At 44.2% G+C, this 26873-nt stretch overlaps 2 protein-coding genes across 3 annotated transcripts; one reads left to right on the top strand and one right to left on the bottom strand.

The window, feature by feature from the left end:
* Nucleotides 1–10809, bottom strand: Nf-YB (nuclear factor Y-box B). 2 transcript variants are annotated; one of them, XM_089571469.1, is made up of 9 exons: nt 10531–10809; nt 7010–7092; nt 4789–4889; nt 4630–4695; nt 4288–4355; nt 2758–2890; nt 2589–2667; nt 408–472; nt 1–317 (listed from the first exon to the last, which is right to left on the bottom strand). In XM_089571469.1, the coding sequence occupies exons 2-9, from the start codon at nt 7089–7091 to the stop codon at nt 303–305; spliced, it is 609 nt and encodes a 202-aa protein (XP_089427595.1). In that variant the 5' UTR covers nt 7092; nt 10531–10809; the 3' UTR covers nt 1–302. The 2 variants fall into 2 exon arrangements, with proteins under 2 accessions (XP_089427595.1, XP_089427594.1); XM_089571468.1 differs by lacking the exon at nt 10531–10809 and adding an exon at nt 10347–10422.
* A 232-nt stretch (nt 10810–11041) lies between these two features.
* Nucleotides 11042–24101, top strand: Sec61alpha (SEC61 translocon subunit alpha). Its single transcript, XM_089571465.1, has 11 exons — nt 11042–11202; nt 12032–12099; nt 12186–12251; nt 13044–13254; nt 15255–15518; nt 17287–17447; nt 17665–17805; nt 17903–17959; nt 18851–19042; nt 20914–21061; nt 23307–24101. The coding sequence occupies exons 1-11, from the start codon at nt 11196–11198 to the stop codon at nt 23420–23422; spliced, it is 1431 nt and encodes a 476-aa protein (XP_089427591.1). The 5' UTR covers nt 11042–11195; the 3' UTR covers nt 23423–24101.
* Nucleotides 24102–26873: the final 2772 nt, after the last annotated feature.

Genomic DNA, 26873 nt, shown 5'->3' with positions numbered 1-26873 from the left:
TCAGTGTTTAGACCAACGCCAAAAGCTTTATAACATTCCACTCTGTCCCACCGCCAAGGAAAATGTGGTCAGTTTACACTGAAGGCTTCCTGCGAGTTTCAGGTACATTGCTACACACCAATGCTTCCAGACGATGCGCATGTGCTGTGCCTGAGCTTTGCTGCACCTCTGCACATTCATGCATGCAGTCAGCATCTCGCATAATAACGGGCAGGATTGCTGTTTAATAAAACAACACTATGTACACATGGGAGCTGTGCCCAACCTGCTGCTGCAGACAGTACGAGGAGGCAGGCTGCTGCTCAAAATGTGAGATCCTGTTAAAGAAAAAAAAAATGTGATCAAGGCTACCACCCATAATTTCAAAAGCAAGGAGTTAGATGCTAAGGAAGATAAGAAATACTTGCCTGGTTAGGGAAAGTTGTGAAAATGACATTCTGTTGTGCTGTTGGCTCCTGTGCAAGGATGCTGGCTGCAAGTATAGGAAGAAAACTTGTTTTCAAATGCCAAGTGCTACATTTTAATCATGCAGGAGGGGTTTCCCCAGAAAGAATACTACATGGATGACAAGCATGTGCAAATACAAAGTACAAATGAAAAAAAAAAGTTGCTCTAACAACGCAAACCAAGAAAACCAGTGGTGCTCCACTTCATATCCAACATAAATTGCTTAAGGGGGGACACTGGTCTTGAAAAAAAAATTTTTATTAATGAAGTCACAGTTACGAAATCTTCAGGGCTTATGTATTTTTGTGTGCTGATTCTAAATATGTCATTTAATTTCATGTAAAACAATTTCTTGAGCACTTATGTAACTTTTTATGCTAGTATTTTGCGGAGAGTTTTGAAGAAAATTTACTGTGGGAAACTCGCTGAAATGTATGCCATTGGGTTCTCTTGACACCAAGGAATACAATAAGGGTGAAATTGTCTTCCTGCCTATCATAGAACTTAAGTTGTAGAGTTTTGAAGTTGTCGCTTCAGAAATGAGAAGGAAAGTGTGTATTCCTGTTTCTGAAGTGGCAGCTTCAGTACCCTATTACTCAAGTTCTACGAGAGCCAGGATGATAATTTTACCCTTATTGTACTCCTTGGTCTCGAGAGAAGCCAATGGCATGCATTTCAGCGAGTTTCCTTCAGCAAATTTTCCTCAAAACTCTCTGCAAAATACTAGCATAAAAAGTGCATAAGTGCTCAAGGAATTGTTTTACATGAAATTAAATGACATATCTAGAATCAGCGCACAAAAATACATCTGCACTGAAAATTTCATAACTATGACTAAATTAATAAAATTTTCTTTTCAAGACTAGTGTCCCCCCTTAAAAACATGGAGCGAGCAAATTATGCTATTTAGACAGAGTTCTAGGGATACAGCAATGCTGAAATCCACTTGTGCAAAAATTGACAACTAAGTGTGTGCGAGTACACCTTGTCTTCTTTGTACTGCTAGCGCTAACAGATCCTGGCTTTTTTTTTTTCTTTTTGTACAGACAGGTGAAGCAATGCACTTTTCTGTGAAATTCTGGACTGCGAAGGTTATGTCACCTAATAAAGAGAGATCGGAAATCTTTTATACTTTGGTAGAAATGCGTTGACATCCTTGGGATACATTCGGGTAACAATGTTTCCTGTTATGCAGGCCACATGTCATTACTGTTCAACTGAGCTTAGCACTAATGTTGAGTCAATGGCAAATCCGGAGCAAGTTTTTCTGCTCTGTTTGGAGCAATCGTATCCCATTGGCAGAATGGGAGCGCAAGTTGTATGTCCCCATGACAGATTGGGATCAGGTGTCAATCCCGGATTACTCCGTCAAGCAGCGATATTTTCTTCGCCGAAATAGGCAGCTCTGACCGGAGCCCTGAGTGACGTTTTCCTTTCCCCCATGTCTGCTTCCTGTTACGACCAGCTGCGGCTGCTTTCTTCTCATAGTCACTACGCAGTGATCCGGGCAACATACAATATATATAGTGGTTTCTGAGAACCGAAAATGGCACAGTATCACTTCTAGGTGTACACCTCAACCGCGCTGCGAGGGAAGAGAGGAAGGTGGGAGCGAAAGAAAACACAGATGCCGTAAACATACAAGGAACATTTTTTACTTTTTTTTTTGGTTATTGTTAGCCATGTGTAACACCACATCAGCCGAAACACACAATGGTAACTCTCCCAAATGTAACTATTTTTCATTTTGTTCACGTCCACATAAATAAAGAAAACTGAACAGAATGGTAACTCTTTGTGACCACCTTTTTAGACCAAAATCGTTAACCTGTTTGAACCCCCGTGCTTTCTGACATCAGATGACGTGTACTTGCTAAGCCTCTAGTAGGATACAACTTGAAAAAACACTAGTTGTTAAAGGTGCACTGAAGAGGAATCTGAATTCGTCTTTTTGCCGTGGAACTCAATCTACACGTTCCTCTAATCACGGAATCTCAACACAACTGCAGTGCAGGCAGCAGGTTCCTTATTAGTGAATTCCTTCGAATTGACTGCACTGCATGCATGAGCTACACCTGGTACAGGTCAGCTTCCACCCCTGTGCAGTGGATCAAATGGTCAAAGGGCATGACACCACTCACGGAAAGTGTCATCTGCAAGCTCTTCAAGCGAAGTCTCGGAAGCAGATGCAGTCCCCACGTTCTTTTCACCTTTCATGGCCTGCGCAAGTCAACAAAATGATCAGGCCTTGAGCAATGCACGCCAAGAGCAAATGATCTCCAGAGTGCGACACAAAGACACTGCACTCACCACTTCACGGTACTTTTGAAGGTACAGCTTCAATGGTTCTATGTAGTTGTCGAATCCCAAGGTTGACATGGCGAAAAGGATGTCTTCGCCATTGATAGTTTTCCTCTTCTCTTGGTGGCAACGATCACTGGCTCTGTGTTGGCAGGCTCAGGAATAAGGCATCCTATTTCTTTTCCACAAACAAGCAATGGACACTGGTGAATCCCCCACTGCTTTTAATGCCTAATGTGCCCCTCAAAAATAAGCACTGCAGTTAAAAAAGAACTAGTAGCCGTTGCCCATGGCTAAGGATTTTTAAAATCTGCCAAGCTACCTCAACACCAAGAGTGAATATGAGCGAGATGGTTCTGCTGTGGGCAGCTCAGCACTATCTGGTGCCAAGGTAAGAAACTTGGTTGCATTCCATCTTCTGCCATTTTCATGCCGCTAGTTGCACTCTACAACCATTCCTACTTTTGTACTTGGTAAAAATCATGGCTATGCTGATCTTTGTCCAGCAGCGGAATATGCATTTAATGCCGAGAAAATTGAATGAAAAAATTATAAGGACGATTACAATTTTCCTTAATGCAAGGTTTGAGTGCAGTTCTGTCGGTGTTTCAGGCTCTGTAGGATCACTGTTTTGCTTTGCTCAGTCGTTGGCACATCTGGCAACAATATTATTTCAATAGCAGTATTAGTAGAAGAAGACGACAATGTGCAATGCACAGCGTGAGAGTGCGTTGCAGTTTAACACGAGGCGTGATCGGCTGCGGCGATAGCCTAGTGCTCTTGTGCAGTGGCCAGCGAAGATGATCTGTTTGCGACGCCCCAGGTTCGAATCCCAGTTGCGGCATTGATTATTTTTATTTATTTACGGTTTGGCTCAGTTACACCAATGGCAACGACGTGGCTCACCTCAAAGGAGGCCCTCCAGCTAAGGCCTCATGATGCTGCACTGGCAATGCAGCAGAGTAGTAGTAGTCAAAACATTTATTTGGAAAGAGAAGGGTAAGGGCATAGGGGGTGGGGGAGAGATAAATTTGGAGCTTCAGTGGTCCTACTGCACGGGGACAAAGGACCCTTTTCTGCCTAGCCTCTGCTGCACTGCTAAAAAAGTTGTCTGCAAGCATAGCATGAAATCGCAGGTGACTGGCAAGTGCTTCCATGAAATGGGATTAACCACAATGCCATGACAATGTGTTGGCACCACTGGCTGGAGGGCCTCGTTTGAGGGGTATTTGCCACTGCTTTCTTGACTTGTATACATACTGCAGTCTGCTTGCGAGAACGGTGGCAACACCTTTTCTAGCTTCTAAAAGCTCCATTTTCTGCCAAAGTTTTTCATTAGAACATGACAATCTGTTTATACAGGCCACCTCCAGTTTGTTCTCAGGATCCCCTAAAGCCGCCAAACTCACACCCTGCAACTAGCCACGTAGATGCTTACCACTTGGAACAATCCTCAGCAAGACTGGTATTTAAGCAAAATGTCAGTGCCCTTGTAGCACCACAGCAAGTGCATGAGAACACACAACCACGCAAGGATACTCGCTGGTGATGAAACTGACAAACTCGGAAACGCATTCTTGAACACACTCCTTCGCATCTTTGGCAATCTAGGACAAAAGAAAAAAAATGACACAGTTCACATCTTGTGGAACTCTACCAAGTATGTGCAAGCGTGCAGCACATAACAGGAATGATGTGCAACTTCTGGAGCTTTGGAAGCAATAAAAGCAAAACAAAACCAACTTCACAGCATTACAAGTTTAGTAACAGTGCACAGGCGCACAGATCTAAAACCAGTACCCCGACTTGTCACAATGGGTATGTCAGGCCTGTTGCATAGCCAAGACAACATGAGCAATCCAACAAATAGAAGTAGCTCACCTTTCCGCTTTTAGGAATGGCATTCTTCATTATTCGAGCAACATTAGCAATAGGGAGAAAGCGATCCTGTAAGGCAAGGCAAAGGAAAGTTTTATGGGCCCTCAAAACACACAGGTAAGAGCAACACGCCACAGTAGTTGCTGAAGAGAGTGACGATACCTGTTCCCGTAAAGGTTCAGTGTCTTTCTGGCTGTCACCTTGGTCAGAGCCATCACCAGCAATTCCAAGACCGTCCTCACCTTCTGTGCCAGACAAGGACCCTGAACAGGAGGCAATGCATAGTTCGAGCAAACATCCGGCACAGGCGTGACAATTCAGGCAGAAACACCTCTCCAACTTCCTCCTTCAAGCTAGCGTAGTTTACAATTGATGTTGGAACCTATAGATATCGACCACAGGTGACAGACAACTGAAGCAAGCCTTTCAGCAGACGCTGCAAAAATTTAAGGAAAAAAATACTAGCTGATATCTGCAATGAAAAAAAAAAAAATCTAGACTATAATCACCACACTTAGCTTCCCATAACTCATCATATTTAACAAGCTTGAAGATCTGGTCAGACGGCAGCAAAATTTTCAACAAGGTCATCATCACCAGTCAAAGCATATTTTGCACAATATACTGAGAAAGAGAGATTAACAATTACAATTTATCTCCAATGGTGATAGCAATAATAACTGATCACCTACTGCCCCACCGCGGTGGCTCAGTGGTTACGGCACTCGGCTGCTGACCCGAAAGACGCGGGTTCGATCCCGGCCGCGGCGGCTGAATTTCTTGAAGGCGAAATTCTAGAGGCCCGTGTGCTGTGCGATGTCAGTGCACGTTAAAGAACCCCAGGTGGTCGAAATTTCCGGAGCCCTTCACTACGGCGTCTCTCATAGCCTCAGTCGCTTTGGGACGTTAAACCCCAATAAACAAACAAACAAACAGTGTTCACCTACTGCTAGTGGCTGTTGAATTGAACAATGACAGTTCTGTTGACAGAGCATTCTTTGAAGCGTGCACAATACTCATTTCTCTTCCCACTCACGAATGCAAGATGCTATGCTAATGTCAGAGTTGCTCTGCCGTTATGCTTAGCTCGCATTTATTTCTGGCGTAACAAGGAATATAACTGCGGTAGTCTCTGGTATCGGGAAGCATTAACAGAACAGCCCAAGCGTTGGCTATGCAACAGTACAATGACTTCCCGGTGAAAAAGGAGGCATTCTGCACACTTAGGGAATGGAAGCAACCACTTTTTTCTATTTTGTTATTTCCAGGTTTAACTGTACTTCTTGTCTCGCTTCAGCCCACTAGACTTCGGCAAATGGTGACATTGTACAAAACCTACCTCAAAAATATCTAAGATTTCCCAGTAACTGACAAACCCCTGCAACACTGGTGTTTTAACTCCTGTCAATAGCCAGCTAGCTGTAGCGTGTATGTAAAGAATACTGCCCCTTTTTGACTAAAACTTAAATTCAAAAATGCAATCCGACGTACCTTCAGCAGTTTTTTTTTTGTTTGTTCAAACTGTAAAGTCCGACACCTACTTTTAGTGAGCTATAAGCCTTCCAATAGACAAGGAGCCTAACAGTGATATTAGTATAACCAGCCTGCTAGTTAGCACGTTTTAGTTGTATCCTGACATACTGCACCATTGACTATGCTATGCTGAAGAAAGTGCTCTCAACTCAAACAGCCTATTTTTAAAAATTGCTGACAGTCTTAAGTGAAACACCTTGCATACAACAGTCATGGAGTGCATTGTGGTTTTTCCATTCTGACCATTGCATAGTATTGCGGAGAAGAATCCCAGACACAAGTCATTACCAGGCCTCCACAAATATATTTGGCAGGACCCGCTCAGTCAGGCGGGAGCGGGAAAGTGTGCCACCGGCATTCGGTTGTGCAGCCTCGGAATCTAATCTGTTCGCACTAGGCAGTCTTGCTGGGGCGCGTCACCATCTTCTTCCACCACACCACTATCACACGCTACAGTATTCATTTACTATTATTTCATATCACCACTCATTAATTTACCAATATTTGCAGCATCAGAAAACGTACAAGTGCCAACGAATTAAAAAGTTTGTTTCGGAAATGTCTTGCAGTGCTCTTAAAGCAAGTGTTGTGGTTTCAAGCACTTTGAGCACCATGTCCCCAGCAAACCACAAACCTCTCAGAGACGTCTAGCTAGATGTCTCTGAGAGGTTTGTGGTTTGCTGGGTCTTTTGATGTGTTAAAAAAGAAATCAAGGTCCTTAAAAATCAGCTGCTAGTTCCTTTGAGCTCTAGGACAGAAAAATAAGTGAACGAATGGAGCACCAATGTCACTGCAAAAACAAACGCACAGGCCCACACCAGAAAAACCGAGCAGAGATGACGCAGCGTACCTTCCGCATGTACAATGTACTGGCCACTTGCAGTGAGGAATGAGTCGGAAATGTTCCCACCATCATTATCGCCGTTTTCCATCCTAAGGAGATGAAAAACAAAACAAAAATTACAACAAATTTTTATCAGCTATGAGCCATAGAATTCACAAACAGCGCCATTTTCAGCCAGTAGCGTCAAGTATTTTTGCTTTTTGAAACATGACACTTGCAATCACAGAAGAAGCAAGTAAATCAGCTTTTGGCATGAAAAATTTAATTAATTCAAAATGGGTCTCTGCCATGACAAATGTGTTTATTAGTGACACCCCTGGGCAGGCAGGTAGCCAAATGGGGGCCTCGAAGGGCCACACGCCCTTTCCCTCCAAAAATCGAGCTCCCCGCCTCACAGTCATCAAAATATCCTCAGCACCGTCTTTAAAAAAAAATCCTAACTACACTTGTAGTTAGGGCAAATAAAGTAGTCATGATGACAAAAATTTAAAGCACCTAAAGTTAAAGAACAACCAAATAAATAATCTGTTATTAAATTTTAACTATTATTAAACAGACTATATCACTATGAAATAAAGCAGCATTTGGCAACACTAGATGGCAAAAATCTCGTCAGGAGCATAGTAAATACAAAACTGTTTCTCATCGCATTATTAACTATTCTGAAATGTACAAAAAGCATTCCAAGGTGCATAGTCAGCTCTAAATGAAACATGTTGCAATTTTAATGATGGCAGCCATTAATTTAAACGACAAAATGTTAACAGCTGTATTCTTAGGATATGATCCCTGAATGGCAGGTTAAAAGAGGGGTAGAAAATTACGGCAGAAGGGACGGCAGAAAGTTAGGTGGGCGGATGAGATTAAGAAGTTTGCAGGGATACAGTGGCGGCAACTGACAAAGGACAGGGTTAGTTGGAGAGACATGGGAGAGGCCTTTGCCCTGCAGTGGGTGTAGTCAGGGTGATGATGATGATGATGATGAGAAAATTAAACTGTTCTGATAAGCATGGGGGAGAGAGAGGACTGGAAAGAGGAAATACTATTTCTTTCCAGCATGTCAACCATGGGAACAAACTCTAAGCAGCGCAAGATGCAATGGGGAGGAATAATGGTGAGCCATGAGTGAATGGCCTGAATGGAAAATACCACAGCAGAACACTAAACAGCACAGGTTGTAACATTTCAATGATGCTAGCTTTGTGCTATGGTCTTAGTAGACAAAACAAAGTCAACAGCTTTGCTTTGTGCTGTTTTCATCCCACAAATTCCAGCTTGACCAATGAAGGTGGTCTGGACAAATTATGGTGAACATACCCATGCATGTAGCAAGCTATGTTTACAATGCAAAATTTCAGCGCTCCGAGTTCCATCATTTCGTGTGATCATTCTAAAGGAGATAGTGAGATACTTAAGAAGCTTTATTTTGTGTTAACAAATCTAAGCTTCTAAATGAAGAAATTTTAGTGTTATGTTCACCTGAAAGGTGTTGCATCATTAGCAAGTGCCTGTGACGCCCACCCTGCCGTAAGAAAGAGCAATGTTAAATGCTCAAGCATATGTTATGTGAAGAGTTTTTTTATTTTTGAAATGAGCTAAACCTAGAACCAGAACCTAACTGAAATTCAGCTTTAAATCCATTCAAATTTTCTTTAGAAAAACAATCAAAACAAATGGAACCAGATATATTATCTGCAAAATTTGCATGTGCAGCCTATTTCAGATCAAGAATGAGCCTATTTCAGATCAAGAATGAGCCAAATTCATTCGCCCGAAAGAGCGTCTATAGCAGCCTTCTTGTAATTTTGCACCTCATCATTCAAACTGTTTCTAACATGGTTTCACTTCTTCCTTTTCCAGCTCTAGTACCTTAGCCACTGCAAAAGATATGGAGAGACCGGCAGATCTGAATCCAGGATGCGCTGCTGCTGCAGTAAATTAAAATATATTCTCATTGCCATGTTCTACAGTTTAGCCTCGTTATAGCAAAGTTGAAGGGGCCTGGCAATTACTTCATTATAACTGTAACTTCGTTACAGTGCGTGTTGACCGAGCTTCCAAGGGGAATCATGATTCCTTCGCTATATCCGTTATTTTGTCACACACTGTTTCGTTATAACAAGGTTCGGCTCACTTTACCACTGTCAAAGTGTGAAAAAAAAAAACTCTCATGTCAGTGCTTAACTGTGAAGAACCCTGGTTTCCACCTTTCAGTGCCCCTGATTGTACTCACCAAATTTTCCAAGTTTTTCGGCCAAATTAAGAGCATTGTTTTCAATAACAGAGCTTGAATATACTACTGTCTTTGAAACAAAGTTGGGTCAAACCTAGTGTTTCAATTAGATAAGGGCCAAATCTCATTTACATCCTGATATTGACCAAATTATTATCTCCATACTACTTCTTGGTGTGGACTCCAACTAATATGCAAAGTGTGTCATACAGCAGCTCAAATAACGCTACAGTTTCTACAAATAACCAGCCTGGCATTTTTATCAGTTGGATTTGACTCATCTCAGAAAAAAAAAAAAAAAAAAAACATTGTGTGAGCAAGGAATGAAAGCCAGAAATCATGGTCTACTATGCATTCATGTTAGTTCAAAGAAAGCTTGCAACGTCCACACTCCCACTTCGTGGTATTGTAAAGTCAATCAGAGGAGAGCATCAAATATTGCAACATTAGCTTTTGCTTCCATACAGTACTACTTAACCATCCCAAAAGTTCTCCCAAAACAACTCTAACACTTTACCTTTACTGGAATGTCTATAGCTAAACTTAACTTTATTTAAAGGCAGTTTGTTACAGGCGCACCCTCAACCAGGTCAAGTTGGAAGATTGTTGGCAGTGGCGCCGAGCCCACTAAAACTCCCCAAGTCCAGCTCTGCTCTCTGGAGGCACCAGAAGACTGCACGTTACACAAAAACAAAAAGAAGTGAAACGGCTTCAATACGAGATAAAAGGTGTTAGCAGGGCGCTACACCTATGTCCAGACGTCCAGCTCAAAATCAAACAGGTCGTGCTCAAAATAGCCCCCGGCACACTGGCAACCCAGAAAGGGATCAACTGGATGCCACACTCCGGCTATTGTAACGATGCAGTTGCTGAGCGTGCAAGAAAAGCAAAACAGGAAAACTTGTTCTCGAAAGCAGCGAAAAGGGCTAGGCCTTTTCCTGAAATGACGGCGCAGTCGTCAAACGGTACGATCGGTACATTTCTGTTCGACGACCTCGTCCAGAGAGCAGTATCGAGTAAGGTGACACACGCTTTCATACAGGCCGACACCACAGAAGGTGCAATGGCGAATGTCAGCTATTAAGCTCGCCTGCCCCGTCATTTACTTATACGACTGAAACATCGTAGCCACCTTGACGACACAGCGACTCGCGTAGATCGAAACAAGCTTTGCCGCAAATGTTACCCCACATCGGCACGTGTTTCGCATCGCGGGCGATATTTAATTCAGTCCATCAGCTTCGAATGACGGCCCAGAGAACCTATTGGTCAAAGTCACGATAAAAGGACAAACCTGGAAGCGACAGCCACTTGGTTGGTCAGCCCCGAACCAGTAAGCGACGAGCGCACAAAGGCTTCGTTAGAACTTAGCTAATCGGCAGGAATGACACCGTCGACGGTCACGGGACGGCCACATGAATCGTCTTCGTAACAAACACACCACTGCAGGAGTACTAAGCCACAAAAATGAGTGTGCATGCACGACACAGTACGCCAGTAAACAAACTCCAGACTCTCAGTTCCGATACAATGGCTGCTTCGAGGCAAACCGCGATGCGGGGAACGAGAGGGGTACGAAATCGTGTTTCGAAACCAATGTTTTATTTGTTTGTTGTTTATATACAATAAAAATTTTTAGTCAGTATATGCACCTTTACGCCGTGATAAAAACGCAATTTTTTTTTTCACTGATTATTTTTACAGTCTTGGCAGCAGGTAACGTTCTTATTTACTTGCCCCCAAATCAGCCTCAAAACGTACAAGCGCCCATTCACAATGGGCGAGCTGCAACGTCATGCGCAACGCTGGCGACGTGGTCACTTCTTTTGCTCCGGTGTACGCTACGCTATCCGGTTGTTAGCTGCCGCTGGCGGCCGTGTGTGCGTGGTGGAGCAGTCAGTTGTCGGTCGTCGTTTCTACATTACACATACTTAAGCAGCGGTCTCTCAAGTGAACAACATGGGAAGTAAGTACGCCGTCTTTCTGAGATATCTTTAGGCAATACCTAACTTGTATTTGCTGTTTACTCGAGTTGTTCAGCATCCCTTGTTAGGATTGATATTTAGCGAACTAGCTTTAAGCACATTTTACCGGCTTTTGGAGCTTACTCAGTAAGCATTTTAGCTCATAATTTAAAAGTCATCGTGTGACTGTGTCACACTGACACACTCTTTTTGCAAACAGTGTGTGTGTGCTGTTAATGTGATCGTTTAGATATTTTGAAAACACGATCTTCACTGAACTTGATTTTTGGGGTCATCTTAGACGGGACTTCGTTGTCAGCCTGGTGACGTTGACACGTTGTCGTTGCCCTGTAGCAGCCGGTTTGCAAGTTTCGTTTGTCTGTTGGTTTCAAAGCGTAACTGATTTGCTCTGGAGTGTGTGGTTTTTGAAGCTGGCACTGACGGCATAGTCGCACGTCTGGCACTCTGGAAGTCGGGGTCATTTGTGCCCATGACCGTGAAAGCATCGGCGCCAATTAACTCGACAGTGAAGCGTTTGCACTTTAATCTAGTGCGTTTCGTAGCGCTGAAACATTCAGCGTTTCTTACCGTCAGCGTGTTAACGCAGCCATGGGCCGGGGTTCTTTATTTATACCCGTAGTTATGTGCGCATACTGAATCGCCGTTTGTTCGAGGCAGAGAAAAATGCGGAGCGATAATACAAGTATGTTAGAGGGTGTCCGTAACGTTGGATAACAATATGCGAGGTACACTCCGCGGTAGAAAGCAGTATAGCAAACACACTGCCATTTCCACTAACAAGCTCTTGTCTCCACCAATTTGTCTTTGCAGTAAAGTTTCTGGAAGTTATAAAACCCTTCTGTGGAATCCTGCCAGAAGTGGCAAAACCAGAACGCAAGGTGAGTTCTTACCATAAGGTGAACCTTATGGTTCACGTTGTGGCTGTACTTGTAATGCTATATTTTTACCTCTCTTGGCATTCCAGATTCAATTCAGAGAAAAGGTGCTATGGACAGCGATAACACTCTTCATCTTCCTTGTTTGCTGCCAGGTAAGTCTGAAAGCGTTGGTAATACGTTAACTGCTGTACCACTTATGTGAGCTGCACACGCAGCATATGATTTCCAAGTTTGTAACTGTAATCACACTGAAACTGAACTGAACCAGAAATGAGTTTCTGCTGAGAATGACACATGCTGTGACAATCACAGTTGAATTTCATTAAATTTAGCCCTGCTGGAACCACCAGGACTGGTTAAATTGCTGACAAAAATTGTAAATAAGGACCAGATTGGCTTTCCTTGCAGTTTTACTTGTTTCATTACTGTAAGTGGATAACTTGTATTAGTCTAGTTACACTATTTAAGGCACTTCATCACTGTCTGCCAAGCTTAGTCCTTAGCAGGACAAAAGTGTCTCCCTATGACACCCAGATTTTTTTGCCTAATGCTAGCTATGTCCATGCTATTCCATCACTTTATCGCATCGTTCCTAATATTGTCACTTCATCTGTACTTCTGCAGTTAGTATAACACATAGGCTTGAGAAGCTGCTTGTTTTGCCTGCAGAATAGTGTTTTGACAGCACACACTGAACAGATTCACTGTGTCCTTCTCGTTCCGTGTCTGTGTTGTACTCAATATGTGGGTCAAAGCTATCTTGCATGCTTGTGAACAGACAAAACTGGGGTCTTAGCAATAGATTATTATGTACAGTTATTATAACCTTTTTAATGATGAATACATGATTTGGATAGATTTGGTGCTTTATTGCACTTGTTTGCTATTCATGCACATAGTGATTGCCGCACAACTCACTTTCCCTTTCTTTTTTGTCTTTGTAGATCCCACTTTTTGGGATCATGTCTTCAGACTCGGCAGATCCTTTCTACTGGATGCGAGTCATTCTTGCCTCGAACAGGGGCACCCTCATGGAGCTTGGTATCTCGCCCATTGTCACGTCGGGTCTCATCATGCAGCTGCTTGCTGGAGCCAAGATCATCGAGGTTGGCGACACACCTAAGGACAGGGCACTCTTCAACGGTGCACAAAAGTGTAAGTGCTGTGGTGTACAATTGTGAGAGAAAGGCACAGTTATTGCAACACATTTTCTAACATTCTAAGTTGATAGTTGCATAACATTTCTTAGTCCCCTCTTTCTGCCACAGCATATTTCTGAATACTGAGCTGACCCACTTCAAAACAGTGAAATCTGTTATAACTGATACCAAAACTTAATGCATGGCCACGGGTGATGCTTAGCATCTGGCAGCAATATGTCACATACATTACTAAAACACTAGTATGCACATCGAATGGCTGAAGTAACAACCGAAAAGGATGAGTCCTTTTTTTAAAATGCCTGAGACGACCTAATTCAAGTGTCAAAATTTTGTTAATGAGGTGGGGGGCAAGTATTAACATGCAGGTAGTGTTTGCGACATTGAAAATGTAGTGTTGCCTGTAAAAATCATCTGTACCGAGGACTTGAAACAGCAGACTTTAAAATCGATTAGCGCCAGTATGAAATGTGTCATGACTTCCAAACTTGGTGGAAGTAATCAGGAATGAGAGAAAAACATATTGTGCAAGTTTCATTAGAATATGTTAACCTTGAAAAAACCCCAGTGCCCCTTAAGCTTTACTGAAGAAATAATCCAGTTGTAAGGTGCATTCATGCATCAAAATTTATGTATCAAAACGAATGTTCACACCGCAGCATTTATTGCTGAAAAATGCAATTTAACATTCTCCTTTTTTTTGCTCACAGAGGCTATACAGTAAAAGCTCGTTAATTCGAACTTCACGGGACCGGGAAAAACGTTCGAATTATCCGATGTTCGAATTATTGAATGGCCCCGAAAAAACCAACAAGAACCACTTGCATTACGGTGTATGTAGGGTATTTACTGGTGTAACGAACCCACTCACATAATGAACCCACCCGCCCCCGATTTCTGCCTAAGAATAAAAAAAAAAAAAGCGTCAGTCGTTAACGCTTCCCTCCGTTTGGCACCGTCACGCAACGCATTTCTTGGCGGCGCGCCAAGATGCTGCGCAGAGATAACACCACTTTTGACGTTAGCTCCAGCAAGGGGGAAGGGAACTTTGGCAGAGTGCCAGCGCTTGTTCGGTTGTGCAAGCCTCGTTTTCAGCACCGTCACGGCCCCCCCAACGCATTTCTTGGCGGCGCGCCAAGCCAAGATGCTACGCAGCGATAACATCACTTTTGACGTTAGCTCCAGCAAGGGGGAAGGGAACTTTGGCAGAGTGCCAGCGCTTGTGCTGGCGTCTTGTTCGCGGCTGAGCGCGTGCTTCCGTTGGCGATCGACCGATGTGTGGAAGCATGGACGACACTCGTAAAGAAAAAAAAAAGTTTTTCGCTCGTAATTTGTAACGCCCGTCCGAAGTCATAGCCTTCATGGGCGTTGGCTGGGACCCCGCTGACAGTGCTTATCCGTATTTTCGAATTAACAGGGCTCGAATTAACGAGCATTTAGTTGCGAGTTCCGAGTTCCGGAGGTTGCCCGGAAAAGAGGGTAGGCAGCCGCCAGCGCGGTCGCCAACCCCATTCCCTCCGGTGCCGCCGGCCACCGCGCCAGTGATGGCGCCATTTAAGCTTTAGCCACTCTTCCAAGGTTTTATCTAGTTCCATCTTCTGTCCCCGTTTAGGACATACGCAGCCTCTAACTATGCGGAGGAGGTGCTTTTTTTTTTTTTTTTTGGCCACATGCTGTGTGCCAAGCCGCCCAGACGCGGTGGCGCGTAGTTCGAATTATCCGTAACGGAACCGACTCGCTTTCGAATTAACGGGCTTTTTTATACACAGATCTCTATGGAGCTTGGCCGGACCAAGTAGTGTAGTTCGAATTATCCGAAAATTCGAATTATCGAGTTTTGAATTAACGAGCTTTCACTGTATTTCTGTGAGTGACATTTGACTGAATTATAAGCTAATGGAGAGCAGGACATACCAGATGTGGTGGCTGCTAGCTGGCCAGTGGTTAGCCAAGAGGTGCTGAGCTGTCTTCATGTGCTTTGTTTTTGCCTCCCAGTGTTTGGCATGGTGATCACAATTGGCCAGGCCATTGTGTACGTCATGACTGGCATGTATGGAGATCCAGCAGACATTGGTGCCGGCGTCTGCTTCCTCATCATCATCCAGCTGTTTGTGGCTGGCCTCATTGTGCTTCTGCTGGATGAGCTGCTGCAGAAGGGCTACGGCTTGGGCTCTGGGATCTCCCTCTTCATTGCCACCAACATCTGCGAGACGATTGTCTGGAAGGCCTTCAGTCCGGCCACCGTCAACACGGGCCGAGGTAGGTCTGGTCTTTGTGAATTTTAGAACACTAACGTGTGGCTGCAAGTGAAACAGAGAGTGCCCCGCAAAGGCTTCATCACATAGTGTGATTTTCAGCAAGCTATCCCACAATTTCTTCCACTATTCTATTGGAACAACCATTGCTCTTGCTGAAATCCACTCACAGAGTAGTTGCAACAAGCTGGTTTTTATTGCACACTCAGTGGAAAAGAGTATCATTGGAGAGAGTCGATTGGAAGAGTGTGGTATAGCACGTTACAGTTGCAGACTGATTTTTGTACTAGGCGGGACCTCGAAAGTGGTCTGAATAATCGAACAGTCCAAGAAATCTGCGAACTTGAAAAAAAAAAATCTTTCTGCAAAAAACCGGCTTTAGTAATCGCATTCTTCACCACTTACCATGCTCCTTTTGCAAAGCGATAACATCGGCCTTTGTCTGAGCCACAGTCGTGCTTTCGTCATGTCTGCACCACCTCGCTTCACGATACCAGACAGTGCGACACAGCCGCAGATCGTGCCGCGATGCAACGAAAGAAGTCAATTTCCATGCACAGCAGCACTTGCGAACACAGAGGGGTGGCCCACAGTGTGATGCGAGCAGAAGCAAGCGCCTGTGAAAGAACCCTCCCCCCATCTGCCCCGCCACGGGTAGAGTCATCCAAGCCGCAGCAAACACTGCAGCTGCCCGTTCCAGTGCTATCGCATACTCTTTGTAGGCCATCTCAATGGCAACGGAAGGCCGTGCAATTGTCTCAAGCAGCAGTGATCAGGTACAAAAAGCTATGCCTATCCAAACCAATCTGTCTGATCGACTCTGTTTAAGTCCACAATGGTGCATTTCACAGTGGCGGAAAACTGGTTGGTTGTGACAGTGACGCCGGCTCGCATCACAAAAAACGAACTTTCAGTTGAAAAATGATCCCCCACAGCCTTGCTGGCATCTATTTTAGTCCGAAAAATTGAACTTTTGGACTCCATAAAGTCTGAAATATTGGTGATGAAAATGTGCATGTTCAAATGATGTGCCTGATGGTTTCTCATTGAAGTCCGAAATATTTCGCAAGTCCAATTTATTGGAGTCTGAAAAATCGATTGGCTATTGTACATGGTGAGTAAAAGCTGAGGGAGAGGTCATAACCTTGCACAGCTGTCGGAACTTATTTTGCTGGGTGTCGCCAAAGTTTGTATTTTGTAGGCCTTCATGCCTTCAGTGTTCAATATGTTGTGTAGATAACTTAATATCTTAATTTTAATAAAACACATGGGTATACATCTTGCCTGTTCCACGTAATATGAGGAACTCTTGGGTTGTGTGTACTGCAGATGAACAGCGTACTGGCAGAGATTGGCGCAGCCTATATTTGGGCAGATGTGATGGTCGAAGGATAACTGCTTGCCCATGCCATTCAGTGCACTGTGGCCCGACCCAGAAGGTGTGCACGCGGGGCCAAAGTTCGAGAACACTTGTCCAGGAAGCACCAAAGTGACCTCCAAAGTAAAGGAGAAGACACCAGCACATGTCGGTCGCTGCATTCAGTGTACTGCTGCAGTAGTCTTTTCCAGCAGTTACCAACATGACTGCAATTGTCGCTTGTTTTCCAGACGAGCTTTTTAAAAAAGCATTTTCAATGCACAGCTGAAGAGAACTCCTGTTGAAGCGCTTGGAAAATGCCGCTTGCTGTGTTCTGCTTTCGTAGCTGTACATGGACGTGCGTTTATGTACGCATATCACAGCTACAGGACACATTCTTCACTCCTCTGTGCAGGCACCGAGTTTGAGGGGGCTATCATTGCCTTGTTCCACCTGCTGGCCACCCGTTCGGACAAGGTGCGCGCCCTGCGAGAGGCCTTCTACCGTGCCAACCTGCCAAACCTCATGAACCTGTTGGCTACGGTCCTTGTCTTCGCCATTGTCATATACTTCCAGGTGAGCTCATTCAGCCTCTGCTCTTGCCTTGCGAAGGAGTATTAAAGAAATGAAGAGGCAGAGAGGAAGGGGATGAACGCCCACTGAGTTGAACGTGTAGGTGCCTTGGCGCATATGTGTCTCAGCGTCACAAGCACTGCGTGGGGGGGTTCACTGGTCCCATTATGCTTCTTCCATCCAGAGCCAAAATTGATTGGTGCGATTCCCCTTTCTGCAGGGCTTCCGTGTGGATCTTCCAATCAAGTCTGCCCGTTACCGTGGACAGTACAGTTCATACCCCATCAAACTTTTCTACACATCCAACATCCCAATCATCCTGCAGTCTGCACTTGTGTCCAACCTTTACGTCATCTCTCAGGTAAGCCAGAATTTTTTACGCAATTCAAGGTGGTGGTAATCGAGAGTTCCTCATCTTGAATGTCCACTAACTTCTATTCCTTTGTTCATACTTCCAGATGCTTGCTGTCAAGTTCAGTGGAAATGTCTTTGTGAACCTTCTCGGAGTCTGGGCGGTACGTCGGCTGTTCTTCTCTTCAAACAAGCATCCTTTATACCTGTTGTGTGCATGACAGCCTGGATGGCGATGTCAGATGAGCAAATTAGTGTCACTTTCAGTGAGTGCATATTGCCTTGTAAGATGTCGCATTGACAATGGGAAAAATGTCACCTGAGATTGGTGTTGATGACATTTGGTAAACATAATGCATGGTGCTGAAAATTTTCAACAGCATGTTGAAATTTTCTGTCCAGATTATGTTTTTCATTACTAAAGCGCTTTTACAAGCCTATTTTTGGTAAACAGCAAATGAGATCTACGTGGAGCACGTCTGGCACCCTGCCTTCATAATAGCGGAATATTTTGTTTGCACTTAGTGTAAGCCCTGTCGACTAAGATCCCTTTTAGCAGCAAAATTTAATCTCTTATTACAGAAAAATGCATTCGTTTTCAGGTGTGGTTGTTTTAATGTCCAAAGCAGCAGCGTGTAGGCTGTGCACATGGAAAATATAAATTGTGTTTGGGTTGAGTGAAGCGAGTGAAGTTCACTTCAAGATGAGCATGGCCATCAGCAAGTGTCACTAAAGTTTGCGATGTGACACTGCACAAATGACACTAAAGGCAAGCATGGCTCATGGAAGGCAACGATAAATGCACCCGTGTAACAGGAGTACCAATTTTTAGTGTAGTAATCTTAAACATGCCAAATGCATAAAAAAAAAATACTGGTTGTTCATTAGGTCGGCGTAGCATTGAGAACAGACTTGCAAACAAGGATTGAGATTGTTGTGAGCCAGATAAACATTGCATTTCATTTTCTTGTTTTTTTTTTTTTTTTTGGTGAATGGCACTGAGCTGTTCTTGCATAAAGTGCGCCTTGCTTAGTGCCCCCTCGACTTTGCCTCAGGACGTGGGTGGTGCTGGTCCTGCCAGGGCGTACCCCATCGGGGGCCTCTGCTACTACTTGTCGCCGCCAGAGAACTTGGCTCACATCTTGGAAGATCCCGTCCACGCGGTGCTCTACATTGTGTTCATGCTGGGCTCTTGCGCCTTCTTCTCCAAGACATGGATTGAGGTGTCTGGCTCCAGTGCCAAGGATGTGAGTTCCCCCTCAGCTCTGCCTTAGCCCTGTGCACTTTGTGCAGCTCCTGGTTTTGTTGTTGTTCTTTTCTCTTTTTTTTTCGTTTATAAAAGTCTGCATAATCTGCTGTACTGTGCATATTAGCTTGACATTACAGTCCATCCCAGATATACTAAACTCAAAGGGCATTGTGCAATTGCTGGCTGTATCGATAATTCGGTATATGAAACTTGGCAGTAGATCAGCTTGTCTGTAAATTAAAAGCAAGTATAGTGAGCTGCCACCCGCCAGCGTACTGGCAGCATGCGATGTTTGCATCGAAACCGCAGTGGACAGTGCTTTGGAACTAGCCACTGCCCATCCAAAGAAGTCTAATCCTGTTATCTTTGGGCTGACTATAAATAGAATAATCGTTCATTAGAATTAAGGTACAGTTGGTTTCCATGATGCCTATGGCAGTGAAGCATGCCAGACAAGGGCTGCTCTTTGCCTTCGGTGAGCTAGGTTGGCTTCACCATATGACAGCTGTGTTATGTTGTAAAGAGACCGCGGGCTACCATCAGACGCACTCCACATTCACCTTGCCACACAGTTTTGCAGCACTAGTACAGCCAGCAGGTGTCTGACCCGGCTTTGAGCACGGAAAGGGGATTGTGGGAGCACCCTTGGGAGAAGTGCCAGCTGCGCCACTTGCAGGAGCGCTCTGTAGAATATTGCGCGCTCAAGCAGTCTCCATCAAGCCAGCTTCAAAAAAAAAGTGTCAGGATTTGTTGTTTTTATTAATAAGCTGGTACTGAGTAGCTGGATGGAGTGTTAGCTGTGATGCAAGCTAGTTTCTACTCACAACCGCATACTAGCAGCTGCCGCTGGTGCAGTGTGGCTCACCTGGTTTGCTTCTATGCTATAGCTCCGCTGCTAAAGCGTTGCAGAAATCGGTCGTACAGTAAAACCTCGATAATTTAAACTCTGAGAATGTGAAGAATTTCTGTGGTCCAATAATTTTTAACATAAATTTGATCAGATAATTCAAAGCAGTGGCAAGCACCAGCCCGGTTAAGGGGGGACGAGGGTCTTAAAACAGACCTTTTTATTTGTGGCTAGAATGTCATGAAATTTTGCACACCGATGCGTTTTTCTCTTCTGATTTCAAAAATGTAGTCATAATTGAGCTTGTGGTCTTAGATCAAAAGTTATCTTAAATTCAAGAGTGTAATTAGGTAATTTCTTACGCTGCTTTAATAAACTTTCTCAATGCATTTTGTTGCTTTTAATTACATGAATTGATAGCCAGCAAATTCCCATACCCGATGACATTCTTACATTTTTTGTTTAGGCCACGTATAAATAGCAATTTACAATTAGCTTAACGAGTTGCCATGTAATATAGTGTGACCTCTTACTCTCGACATATTATGTCAGGATGACATACCTTTAGAGAAAAACGAAGAATGTCATCGGGTATGGAAACTCTCTGGCTATCAATTCATGTAAATAAAAGCAACAAATTGCAATGAGAAAGTTCATAAAAGCTGCGTAAGAAATTACCTAATTACATTTCTGGACTTCGTAAGATCTAAGACCACCAGCTCAATTATGATTGCATATTTGGAATCAGAAGAGAAAAATGCATCTGTGCAAAATTTCATGAGATTCTAGCTATAAATAAAAAAAGTTAGTTTTAAGACCCTCGTCCCCCCTTAATTCAAAGATCTGCGCTTTTATGCTGGGATATCAGATCGCGATATCCTATTAGTAAAATCAGTTCCGCTGTGTGGACAGCATTGGCCACGGTTAGCGAAAACTACGGTTACCATAACCACTGTTATGCGTGCTCATGTGACTATATATTGTCGTATATACGGTTTATGCTCTTTTTTTTTTTGTCACAGGTTGCCAAGCAGCTAAAAGAGCAGCAGATGGTGATGCGTGGTCACAGAGAAAAGTCCATGATCCATGAACTCAACAGGTACATCCCAACCGCCGCTGCCTTCGGAGGCCTCTGCATTGGAGCCTTGTCTGTGCTGGCCGACTTTCTGGGTATGTGACCAAGCTCTTTTTTTTTTTTTCACTGTAATGTTGACCCTCTCAAGTTAGGGGAGTTGAGCCTTGCTGTGATGAAACTCGCTGGACATGCAAAAATTTCACTGAAGCAAACTACAGTAGAACCTCCGCTATAGTAAACGGCACAATTGCAGTGCCAATAGTTGTACGCAAATGATCAACTTTAGACAAGAAAACGGGGCTTTTTGAGGTCTCTTAACTACCAAGTTTCTGAGCTGTGTGAAGAACCCAGGTTTTCGAAGGTTATGGGGCCATGAGGCAAAGTGCACAGCATGAGAAAGCACGGACAGTAAAAGTACAGTGAGGAGTGGGGAAGCGAAGGGGGGAGGAACGTTTGCAGCTCTGGACAGTGTGAAGTACAAAGCAGCAGTGGCAAGAAGTCGAGGCACAGCGGTACTGCACGGATGATTTTTGCTGCGCTCGATTGTGTCACGCACGTTTAGCTGTTGCCTCTTAATTGACACCGAGGCTGTGCATGACGATGCCGTGTTCACGCAAAGCTTTGGTTTACATATGGAATCAAACTTCCCCTTGCGTTATATTCGTGCAAATGCAATACACCCACAAGACCTGGACGAAATCGAGAACGTGACAGCATAAAATGTGATAATGTGAGCTGGCTGGCTCATTACTTGAGTAAATATGATAACTACTTTCGCACTTAGAAGTTAGTGTCGTCGTGCAGTTGAACGGTCGCGGTGGCATTTGCCATTTGTCTCATCTGCTCTAGCATCTATGAAATGCACTTCGATGTCTCTACTTCATTGCTCAATGTGGCGCCAGTTGTTGTCATGCTGCCGTAGCTTCTAATGGAGCAATAAAGGTGCACTAAAGAGGAATCTGAACTCATCTTTTTACTGCGGGAACTCGATTCACACGTTCCCAGCATTCTTAGAAACTTTGGATTATTGTACTGTGCGGCAGATTTCCCTAATTTAGTAAATCGGATTAAACTTCTCGGCTCCCGCCTTTCTTTTGAACTCACCGCTATAGGTAGGAGTCAACTAATGTGTGGAGGGCCTTGCAGGCAGTCGCGTGGCGGCTCTGCTTTCACATTTATTTTCTTTTAGGTTTCCATCAATAAATAGATCCAGTCAGAGACTACATAGCTGCAAATTAGGCCCATGGAAATAAAAATACGCGTGGACTCTTCGCTTTAGCCAATCACTGTGTGTCACTCCGCCGATGGCAGAGCGGCAAGCCGCCACGAGACTGGCTGAAAGGTTGGTTGACTCCTCCTACAGTCTGCGGCGAGTTCAAAAAAAGGCGGGAGTCTGAACGTTTAATCAGATTTAAATTAGGGAAATTGGCCGCATAGAACAATAATTTGAAGAATGCTCGGAACGTTTAGACCGAGTTCCTGCGGTAAAAAGACGAGTACAGATTCCTTTTTAGTGCACCTTTAATACCCCTGTCACACGGGCACGTTAAAGTCCTTTAAGGTAATGTTTCTTTATATTAAGGGAGTTGCGCGAGGTGTCACACGGAAAAGTTAAAGGACGTTTCGCTAAAGCAAGCTTTATAATAAGGGAGCGCGGCGATCTCCCTCAGCGAGCTAAAGGAGCATCCTGTTCCCAGTGAGCAACCCAATATTTCTCATGGTCAGCATCAATAAACGTTTGGTATATTTAAAAACATGTTAGAACTGTAGAAATTTGGCACGATGTCACCGCAGACACTGGCGGATAGGCGCATGAATAACAAAACAAGCAAAATGGTCCATGGTGGCTGGGATAGATGCGAACAAGGCTACATTTACCTAAAACACGTTTTATAAATTGTGATACTGGGCCGCTGCCTGAGTTTGCAAAAAAAAAAAAAACATTCTGGGTGCAATAATAACTAATACAAAAATAAAAATGCTAACTAAACATAATTTTTTGTCGCAAACATGCAAACAAAACCGAAAGTGTTGGCCCCCTGGTGGCACGAGAAGAAAGCAGCTAAAGGTCGGCTCTGCGCCGTGTAGCACCGACACCGGTACTTTAGATAATGCTACCTTTACCAGCTCGCTCGCCTTTATAATAAAGGAGCTTTATGGAGCCTGTGTGACAGGGGTATAAGGTATCTCGAGTGGTAGAAATGAATAGTGAAACCTTGTTAGTACGTTTTCGCATTCATGTCCCAAATGTCCCATCCTGGTTAATATGTTCCTGCATAACATGATTTCCCACCTTGTACTCAGATTATGGACCTCCTGTTTTCTCTTCCTTGTGCACAGGTGCCATTGGCAGCGGTACTGGTATCCTCCTCGCTGTCACAATCATCTACCAGTACTTTGAAATCTTCATCAAGGAACAGGGAGACATGGGCGGCATGAGCACACTGCTCTTCTAGGTCACCCACTGCACACTCTCCCCAGTTTTTTTTTTTATCAGTGTACATGTATTTAAAGACATTAAAACGACGACTACCTTGTTCAGATGGATGCATGGCAGGTCCCCTACATGGACATCGGAAGTGGTGGGGGTTGTGATGGCTGCCTTAAGAACTCCAAGAGAGAGGGAAGCGACAGAGGTGTCTATGCGTGTGTCCCTCAGAAGAAGCGTCAGCATGCCGCGAGAACTTTCGCAAGTCTTTTCTGATGCTTGCAACCACCTTTGTCACAGCAAGCATGTTTTTTTTTTTTTTCTGTACTTACTGTCTTTCATGTACGAATGTATGTGAGGCAGCAGATTGAATTTTTATTGTACATACTTATGAACATGGACTGTGCTGCGGGAAGGATTTTTGAGGATGTCACACTTGTGTACGACTGTGTGTCAGTGCTTCTTCGGGTTTTTTTTTCCCCTTTTTACCAGTGCCCATTGTTGCTGTATAGTTGCTGCTGCAGAAAAGTTGACTTTCGCTCATAGGAAGCTGGAAAATGTGCACACCGGAGCTTTGAACATTTTTGTATGAACAATACTGAAACAGTCTTGAAAGTGGTGAAATTGCAATTGGCTGACCGATTTGTTGTGTATAATATGTGTGACATGTGCAAGTGGAAAATATAAAATAAAGAATTCAGCAATAATAGTGAGTGTGAAGTATACTTCAGCAACAATACACCTATAGTATGTTCACATTTAAAGGGACTGTGCAATAAATTCATTGAGATTACGTAAAGCATACGGAAGGTAGGCATTCCATCACTCACCACCCCAGCGCAAGAATTTGAGCTAGCATCAATAACAACGAAGTTGTAGACGATTAAAAATTATGTTCCTCCTCTCCCCCCTTCAACTCTTGCACGTGGGGCACCATATAAAAATAAAGAAAACAGCTCTGAAACTTGGCCCCACCCATGATTGTCATTCGCTGACGTTCGTTTTGCAACTTCCGGTTGTCGCACCCAGCAGCAGCTTCTCTCCGATCGCTCTTCGCCTTCCTGGATTGCAGCGCGCGTCGGATTTCTTTGCTTGTCACTGCAACAAAGGCACTGAGAGTGGCTCCCAACAGAAAGAGGCAGCAGAGGTAAATTGAAACCATGTGCGTGAAGGCAATGCGCTGGCTCGCGCTTGCCCGAGGGGTTCGTGCGGCGGCACGATCAGACGATTTTCACAGCTGCCGGAAGTGTGCCTGTTAGTGACATCGTGGCTGCCGTGGCTCCAGCGAATGACAGCATGTGGTGGCCTGCCGAAGTCACGGGACTAGTGACGTGTGTTTTCACGATTTGTTTCGAAATTGGTCACTACGAACATACCAATCAGCCCGCGAATTTAAAAAAAAAACTTTTTAAAAATTCACAATAAATTGCCAGCTCAGCTCCGAGGACTCATACTTGGTGTGAATGCTTCTTAGCATCATTTCTAAGCACTGAAAACATTTACAAGCGACTTTTAATTTGTTGCATAGTCCCTTTAACAGATATTCCTATTTGGCATAGCAGAAGCCAGAAGAGACACTCATTCTGCATTTACCAGTCAAGGAAAAGCATATGGAAGGGGCCAAAACAACGGCATGCAGTTAGATTTCAGTTGGTTCCAATTGCATTTTGGCTCCAGATTTTTTAACCAGGGTCAGTATTTGCAGGTTGGAATAACTGTGCAATGTGTGTAAGCCGTTGAGGTGGCTCGGTAGTTATGGTGCTTGGCTGCTTGCTCCAAAAGATGTGAATTCAATCCTAGCCGTGGCGGTCGCATTTTGATGGAGGCAAAATTATAGAGGCCCGTGTACTGTGCAATGTCGGTGCATGAGAACCCCAGGTAGTCGAAATTTCCGGAGCCCTATACTCTGGCGTCCCTCATAGCCAGAGTCTCTTTGGGATGTCAAACCCCCATAAAACATAATTTACAGTAACCATCAAGGCATATCCATGACAGCACAACTGATTGAAGCATTTTAGTTTTTTCCTCGCATTAGAATGGCGGGGACAGGTGGATGGGACATTTTTACTTATCTAAAATCTTTTGCATCTCACAATCTAAGCTTCTTTACAGATTGGTCAGGTTTCTTGGCACTAATAGCATAAGTAAATAGTTAAAGGATTATTGATTGTGCCGTTACTAATATGTATCTATTGATGGTCAACCTTCAAACTTATCACAGGTGCCTTCTGGTGCCCTTGCGGAACAGTTCTGGCTGCAGTTCTCTTTGCTTTTCATAAATGATGTCGCACAAAATGCCCATGCTACTGTTCGCATGTTTGCAGATGAATACATCATATTTGAAATAGCACCAAGACCAAGCTCTAAACGATGTACTTGCGCAGATATCAGATTGGGGTGAAACGTAGCAGATGGCCTTCAACGTAACTAAAACAGACTGCATGACTACTAGAGAAATAGGGTCTTCCTTTTTCCACTACGACCTGCAGAACTCCAAAGTAAAGGAAGTATATACGAGGGGCGTTCAATAAAGATTTCCCCTGACTCACTTCTACTTATTGCAGGATGCTGAAACTGCGCATGTGTAATGACTTAAGTCCCTATAGGTCACGTGCTAATATGCAACTGTTAACTAATAACGGTCTTCCTTTCACAGGTGCTGAAGTGGTGTGAGGTGTGATAATGGATGCAGTGGAATACAAAGCAGTTATCAAGTTCCTGTACTTGAAAGGTCGCACTCCAAGGGAGATTTTCGATGAGACAAAACAAGTTTATGGGGAGGATTCCCCATCATATGGTGTAGTAAAGAACTGGCATCGTCAATTCAAATGTGGTCGGACTTTGGTGGAAACAGCTCCGATTGCAGGGCGACCTCACTCCATTATCGATGAACACACCATCCAGCAAGTAGAGGCCGCCATTTTAGAAATTCGCCGCGTAACCGTTCGAGACCTAGCCCAAAATATCAAGATTAGTGTGGGGTCCGTGGAACAAATCATTCAGAACCATCTTCGCATGCGTAAGGTATCCTCTAGCTGGGTTCCCCGGCTGCTCACACCTTTCCGAAAGCAGGAACGAGTCGAATGCTCCCAGGCTCTTTTGACCATGTGCCATGGAAACCAGGAGGACTTTTTCAACAGACTGATTGCACAGTATGAAAGCTGAGTCCATTACTATGATCGGGAGACTAGTGTCCAGTCGGTGCAATTGAAGCACTTGGACTCACCGCCTACAAAGAAGGCACGCGCCCAGCCCTCGGCGGGCAAGGTCATGCTCAAAGTCTTTTGGGACCAGCACGAAGTAGTCTTGATGGATTTCCTAGCAAATAGTGCCACGATTACTGGGGCATACTATGCTTCACTGCGGCGGAAATTGCGGGAGTCCATCAAAAGCAAGAGACGTGGCATGCTCACCAAAGGTGTCCGCCTTCTGAAAGACAATGCCTCAGTTCACAACTCTCATGTTGCCCAGATGGAAGC

The sequence above is a fragment of the Amblyomma mixtum genome, chromosome 2 (genome assembly GCF_055824585.1).
Source record: "Amblyomma mixtum isolate Tamu chromosome 2, ASM5582458v1, whole genome shotgun sequence".
Classification (NCBI taxonomy): Eukaryota; Metazoa; Arthropoda; class Arachnida; order Ixodida; family Ixodidae; genus Amblyomma; species Amblyomma mixtum.
This window is presented reverse-complemented; position numbering and strand designations above follow the sequence as displayed.

Bases quoted from the DNA above. Each gene is read 5' to 3' on its own strand.
- Sec61alpha (XM_089571465.1), top strand. The intron at 13,255-15,254 runs GTAAGTGCTGTG...TTTGCCTCCCAG, and splicing joins CTTCAACGGTGCACAAAAGT to TGTTTGGCATGGTGATCACA. The intron at 19,043-20,913 runs GTGAGTTCCCCC...TTTTTGTCACAG, and splicing joins CTGGCTCCAGTGCCAAGGAT to GTTGCCAAGCAGCTAAAAGA.
- Nf-YB (XM_089571469.1), bottom strand. From the start codon at position 7,091: ATGGAAAACGGCGATAATGATGGTGGGAACATTTCCGACTCATTCCTC. The intron at 4,890-7,009 runs GTACGCTGCGTC...CCTCCTGTTCAG, and splicing joins GTACATTGTACATGCGGAAG to GGTCCTTGTCTGGCACAGAA. The intron at 4,696-4,788 runs GTATCGTCACTC...CTTGCCTTACAG, and splicing joins CTGAACCTTTACGGGAACAG to GATCGCTTTCTCCCTATTGC.